The sequence below is a fragment of the Podarcis erhardii genome (assembly GCF_964252035.2).
Source record: "Podarcis erhardii genome assembly, chromosome: 14".
NCBI lineage: Eukaryota > Metazoa > Chordata > Lepidosauria > Squamata > Lacertidae > Podarcis > Podarcis erhardii.
In genome coordinates, this window is record NC_138503.1 from 29,587,099 (window position 1) to 29,593,098 (window position 6,000).

At 53.1% G+C, this 6,000-nt stretch overlaps 1 protein-coding gene across 1 annotated transcript; it reads right to left on the bottom strand.

Annotated features, from left to right (window-relative positions):
- Positions 1-649: 649 nt before the first annotated feature.
- On the bottom strand, positions 650-5,529 carry KDM8 (lysine demethylase 8). Its single transcript, XM_081840570.1, has 7 exons — positions 4,863-5,529; positions 4,241-4,410; positions 3,406-3,538; positions 2,983-3,024; positions 1,893-2,042; positions 1,318-1,410; positions 650-1,055 (listed from the first exon to the last, which is right to left on the bottom strand). Exons 1-7 carry the CDS (start codon positions 5,382-5,384, stop codon positions 891-893), a joined length of 1,275 nt encoding a protein of 424 aa, XP_081696696.1. The 5' UTR covers positions 5,385-5,529; the 3' UTR covers positions 650-890.
- Between the last annotated feature and the right edge of the window lie 471 nt (positions 5,530-6,000).

Consider the following 6,000-nt stretch of genomic DNA (forward strand, 5'->3'; position numbering starts at 1 on the left):
CATTCAGATGTCTGGTCAGCCACTGTGAGAACAGGATGCTGCGCTAGATGGGACACTGGCCTGATCCAGAAGGCTCTTCATGTTCTTACGAATAAAGGAAGCTGCCTCAGGCCATGCCAGAGCAACGCTTGTGACAGGAATCAGAGTCACCAGCAGGGGTTGTTCCTAGCCTTACTTTCAGAGTGCAGAGTTTGAACTCTGGATTGTCTGTGTGGAAAACGGGCACTTTTGCCTTCCCCAACCCCAAATTTAAAGAAATTGCGATTCCTGCTTGTAACTTCTATAGCTTTACCCTCCTTGCATTTGTGGGGTTGGTGAGGGCATGATGAATCTACGGAGAGATTTCCCTCCGCAATGACTAAGGGCTTCTTTGCCCATCTTGCACAAGATCTGAGCCCTTCAGACTTTGAAAAGCAGCATTATAGAATCAGAACTGTAGAGTTGGAAGGGATCCCAAGAGTCATCTAGTCCAACCTGCAATGCAAGAAACCTTTTGCCCAACATGTATTGCAGGGGCTCTAGTCATGAGTGCATCGGTTCCATTAGAGCCTCCACCAAGAAAATAGAATCAAAATGGTGAGTTTTCTGTCTCCCTTGACCAAGCAGGTTGTGCTAGACCAGCAAAGGCAATTGAATTTACAACACATAATTTAAATATTAATTTGTATTCTGTTGTCCTTTGAGAAAAGTTTTAAGAGACCCCTTTTTAACAAAACCCAAAGAGGGGCAAATCACTATTTTAGCTCCTTCAGAAAACTGTCTTTGATGCCCTTGATCCTCAGCCACAGCAGCTGAACTGTGTCACAGCCCTTGCCGCTTCCTGGCAGCTCCTTCCTTCATTTTGCCTGAAGTCCCTGAGCAGAAGAGCCCCCCCTTGCTCCCAGCAGATGCTACGACCACCAGAAGCTGACGGAGAAACTTATGTCCAGGGACCGCACATAGTGCCAGTAGCTAACTGGGATGAACAGAACTTCTCCAGGGCTCAAGATGCAATCTTGAAATGCAGCTGCTTTGAAGTTGGGGAATTTCACCAAGTCAGGGTCTTCCACATCTACCTGGAAATGAAAGAGAAAATACTTGTCTTAATTCAGACAGGAGTATCCATGGTTGTCTCATTCTTTGCACCAAGAGGCTTACAATTTAGGCGACAGGAGAGGAGCAGGATGTGGAAGAAGAGGAAGAGGTGAGTGTTGGAGCTTGGCTGCAGTTGGAGATGGGAAATAGGATACGGTGCCAATTTTTAGGGTGAACTCCATGATTTCCTTCATGCAATAATTCAGCCCCCATTATGAGGGACCAACTTTACTGGGTGCCCACCTGACTGGTGTTGTGAAGGAGGTGGCCTTCATGTGGATAAAGATTTTCAGATTCCTGTGGAGAATACAGACGGACATATTTTCGTCCCATTACCTGGAGAAAGGAACGTTGAAACATTTGTCAATAATATGAGCTCAACTTTTCTAACTAGCATTCCTCTGCTCAGTGTCCAGAGTGTGCCCTGACACACAGGATTTCTGCAAAGGGGGACTGATCAGCTTCTTGCCATCCTCATTTGCAGAAAAAGGAGCCCAGACATCCCCGTCCAAAGTTTGCAGGCCAACAATAGGCACTCTCCCCTGCCCTAGTGCCTTTCTAATTTCAGTTCTCAGCACTCCGTCTCTGCTCTTCTCCTTGACAGCCCATCAGCACCTCAGTCCAGCTGAGATCTCTGGCTGCAGAGAGCCTTCCCTGAGCAACTTCTAGAGGGAAGCTTCCTCTGGTGACTGTTGTTGTTGCCACCCCTAGAGCAGGAAGCAGCCTCCCTTGAAAGGCAGGAGGATACAGAAGTCCTGCCTCTGATTGGCAACTGCCCTCCTTACCCCCCGCACCGCAGGCTGTCACGGAGGCCCCACCTGGACTAAGAAGTTCTGCTGCGGGTCCTGATGCAGAGGGGAGACAGTCCCTGGTGGACCAAACCAGGCGTTGACAGTGATGTCCTCTTCGTCTCCTTCGCCCAGGCAGCAATAGTCAGGGATGCCAATATCCAGTTTCAGCTCTGGGATCTGGCAACAAATTGGTTAGAAAGGAAAGCGGGGAAAGAGGTTCTCATCATACACTAGCTTGACATTTATTTAAAGCATTTATAACCTGCCGTCTATTTTGTTTGTGATCTTCGGATGAAGAGTGGCAATAAAAATAAAAATAAAATCCAAAGATGGCTCACGGCAACCATTAAAACAAGACCACAAGATAAGAGATGGTGAGGTAAAGGATGGAAACAGAAAAAGGCAGAGTTTCAGGCATCAACCACTTGGGGAAAGCAAAAGCCTGAGGAAAAGGGAAGAGGCTTTGCAAAGTGCCAGGAGGCAGCTATCAAGGAAGGGGCAAGATGGGTCAGAGCACAGAAAAGGCCTGATCCTGCACCTCAGCCAAGGCTCTCTTTACTAGTGCGGGTGGCAAAGGGACAGCATTCAAACCAAACAAGGTCTCCCTATGTTCCAGCATTAATTGTTATGGGGATTCTCTGCTGGGGCCAGGTTGGGGGGCGGGCTGTTCTATACAGTCTTGAGTTCCCTGCTCCCCTGCTTCCTCAGGAAATCAGGAGAACAGCTGGCAACAGGATGTTGGCTGGCATTAAACCACATGAGTTTGATTAGCTAGAAGTGACTCAGTGGGTTTTGGCAGACAGCCCATCTAGAGTCAGGAAGGAATTTTCCCACCAGGTGGATTGGACACCTATGAGAGGAGAGATCTACTGTGATGCTCGCAGCCCTTTGCACACATCTCTGAAACCTGTTTGGCCCACGTGCCTCTTCCCATGGACTGTGGAGGATGCCTGGGGTGGAGTTTCCAGATAAATGCTTCCCTGAAAGGCGTGGGTGGCACTTTGGATCATTCCCAGATATGAAATTTTGGGGGTGGGGAATTCACTGCATTCTGGTGAACCCGGCATCTGTTTCCTCCCATCAAATAGAAACTAGAAGAACCATCCCTTTGGTTTACCTGGTCAAAGAGCTGGTGCTGAGCAAGGTATCCCTTGTGGTCCTGCAAATAGAAGGGGGGAACAGAGAGAGAGGAGTGGAAATCCTCTACATACAGAAAAGTCAACTGAACAGCAAACAATTTGGTGGGGAGTCCAGAGCCCCACCCCACAAACTCTACCAATCAGGGTCAGCTCCCTGCTCCCCATCCCAAGGAGCTCTGCCAGGCTTGCCCTCCCTTTCCCAGTCTCATTGCAGCCTTCCATGTTACTCAAAGGCTGGCAGATGCTCACATAAATAAGTCTTCACTAATATTTTATTTAAGGAGACGCCTTTCCTGCTTGCTGGGTTCCCAGGGCGGAATACAACAATGGAGTTAACGCAAACTCAACCCAGCATAATTTGTCCCAGCCAGGCTGTTTTGTGGGAGGGAGAAGATCCAGACCTCATTCTCAATATACTGTCTGATGAAATCATCCACGGTCATGAGGGTCTGGGACCACTCCTCATCTGTGTAGCGCGATCCAAGCTCCACAGGGACTGTGCGGCTGCCGGCCACCTGGCGGATGTAGCTCACGCTGCAACAAAGGAAGAAGAACCAATGGCAGGGCTCTCTCTCTGTGTGCCCACCCTGTTTCCAAAGGCCCTGTTCCCTCTTCCTCAGGCAGAGTGGCTTGCAGTTCTTTGTGTTCTTTCCTCTCCTACACGGGGGAAGTGCCAGCGGGAACTTGCAACAATTTGTGTATTTTTTGAAGTATTTGGCCTGGCTGGCTCAGGGCACCGTCTAATAACTCACAGATAAAGTTACTTCTGTTACAATCTGCCTGTGATTATACATCTTGGGATATCTGCCATCCCTTAGAGCAACTTTGACCTGAATAGCAAGCAGGCAGAGGGACGGGTCAGGCTGGTGTCATTTCCGATCCTTCGCTGTGTTTTCCTGATAGCACCAGTTCTGATCCACTCCTCTGTGCACCCCCTGGAATTTCACTGTCAGGCTTGCCAGGGCAAATATTATGGTAGCCAAAAGCTAACTGAGTGCAGGCAAAAATCAAGCCCTGCGGTTCCAGCAGTACAGAATGCAGGCCCAAAACAGGCTTCTTGCCTTTAGCTCAGGGGCAGAGAGAGTATCCTCTTTCAGAAGACAAACTGGAGAGGATGCATGATGTCAGGAGCCCCTCCAGCCCCACACCCAATAATTTGGCAGCATATCGATTGGGCAAAACCTTTCCCTGTCCTGGAGGCAGCCACCCACCCTCTACCTGCTCTCTTGCCCTCACCTCCACTTTCTCAGGCAGGGCCAGTGGTCCACAACCCCCTCCAAGACCACTGGCTTTTGAGGGGTTAGGTAACTGTCCCGGAAATGTTCCAGCGATGGGCAGAGAAGCTGTGGGACAGCAGTTTCTGGGGCTATAGCAGGGGCTGCTGGGGTGAAGTCCGTCCGGATTTTCTGCAACAAGGAGCAGGTGGTTAGTTCTGCTTCTTGTTTCACTGGCAGGGGGCTCAGTGTGAGTTGGCCCCTCCGCCCCTGCACACACTGGCAAAGAGGAAGGCTTAATCTGCTTCAGCCCTTGAAGTGTGCCAAGGGAAAAGGCCATCACTGGCCATGAAAGGGGCTCTATTGTGCAGGAGGTGGCAATGCTTCTGAGTACCAGTTGCTGGAGAAGGGGGCTGATCTTGGGCTTGGGTGCTGGTTGTGAGGGAGTGGGGGCTTCCCCTTGGGGCACCTGATTGGGGCACCTGGCTGGTCATCCTGCAAGAACAGGAGGCTACAGTAGAGGGGCTCGCTTTCTGCTTGATCCAGCTGCAGCGAGGATCGCCTTTGATTATGAGGGCTGGAGAGGGGAGCTGTTCTTGCAGACGGGAAGGGGGTGGGCAAGGGTGCCCTTTGCAAGCTGGTACCTTCCTCGGGGGTGCTCCGGCGCGGGCTGTCGCTGCTGGCTCCTCGGATGGCAGGTGCCGCTGGAGGACGGGGACCAGCCTGCCCATGACGTCGTCCAGGACAGGCGCGCCGAGCAGGAGGCTCAGGTCGCAGAGGCGCAGCGCCTCCCGACTGGCCCCTCGTGCCCGGCACAGGCTCAGCACGCGGAAGAGGCAGCCCAGCGCCCACGCCCGCCGCCACACCGCGCTCACTGCCCACCAGGGGCCCACGTGCAGCCGCTCCCAAGAGTAGTCGCAGACCTGCTCGCCCAGCTCCAGGCAGGCTCGGCGGGCTGTCTCCGAGCCCAGAGACTCCTCGCCCGCATCGCCCGGGTACACCAAGGCGGCCGCCTCCTCCAGCAGCAGCGCCACGCGGGCCCCCTCCGCCCCCAGCCCCAGCGATCCCAGCCCCAGCCCGGCCCGTGTGCTCGGGAGCAGAGCCCGCACCGCCGCCCAGCAGGCAGCAGCAGCACTTGGTGCCTCCTGCTCCGAAGCAGCGGCCATGGCCGGGAGGGAAGGAGGCAGGGAGGAGAGAACAACCCAGGGGCCACGAGGAGCCCTCTCACTAGAAGTGAGCTGGCCCTGGACAGGGAAGCTCCATGCCACCCGGCGGGTGGAGGTAGACTGCCCCTGGACAGGGAGGCTCTACTTGGCTACGCAGGTGTCTTTCTCACCTCCCGCCACACGCCTGCGCAGAGCAGTGCCGGTTCTCTAGAGCACAGAAATAAAGACAATCCCTGTTTGGGGGTGTGGGACTTCCGGGTTCTACATTTCGCAAGCGCAAGCCGTGATCAAATGTTTCTAAGTGTTTCTTACAACAGCCTTGCAGGGAAGTTCACTGCTAATCTTACGGCGGCGTCGCAAACCCAGGCACCGCGGGAAACAAAATCGCCACTGTAAAGATGAACAAGCAGAAATGTGTACTCTGCACGGGAGTCTAATTTTCATAAGTTTATGGGAGCGTTCTCACGCATCCCGCGCCTGCGCAACAAGAGCGCTCTTTCCCTTTGCTCCGCCCACAGGCTTGCCCGGCTCCATTTCTTCTAAGCTCACGCGCAGCAGGGGCCGCTCGTTTACCGTAGAACTGCAAACGGGTAGACTAGCCATGTGGAGAGCGGCT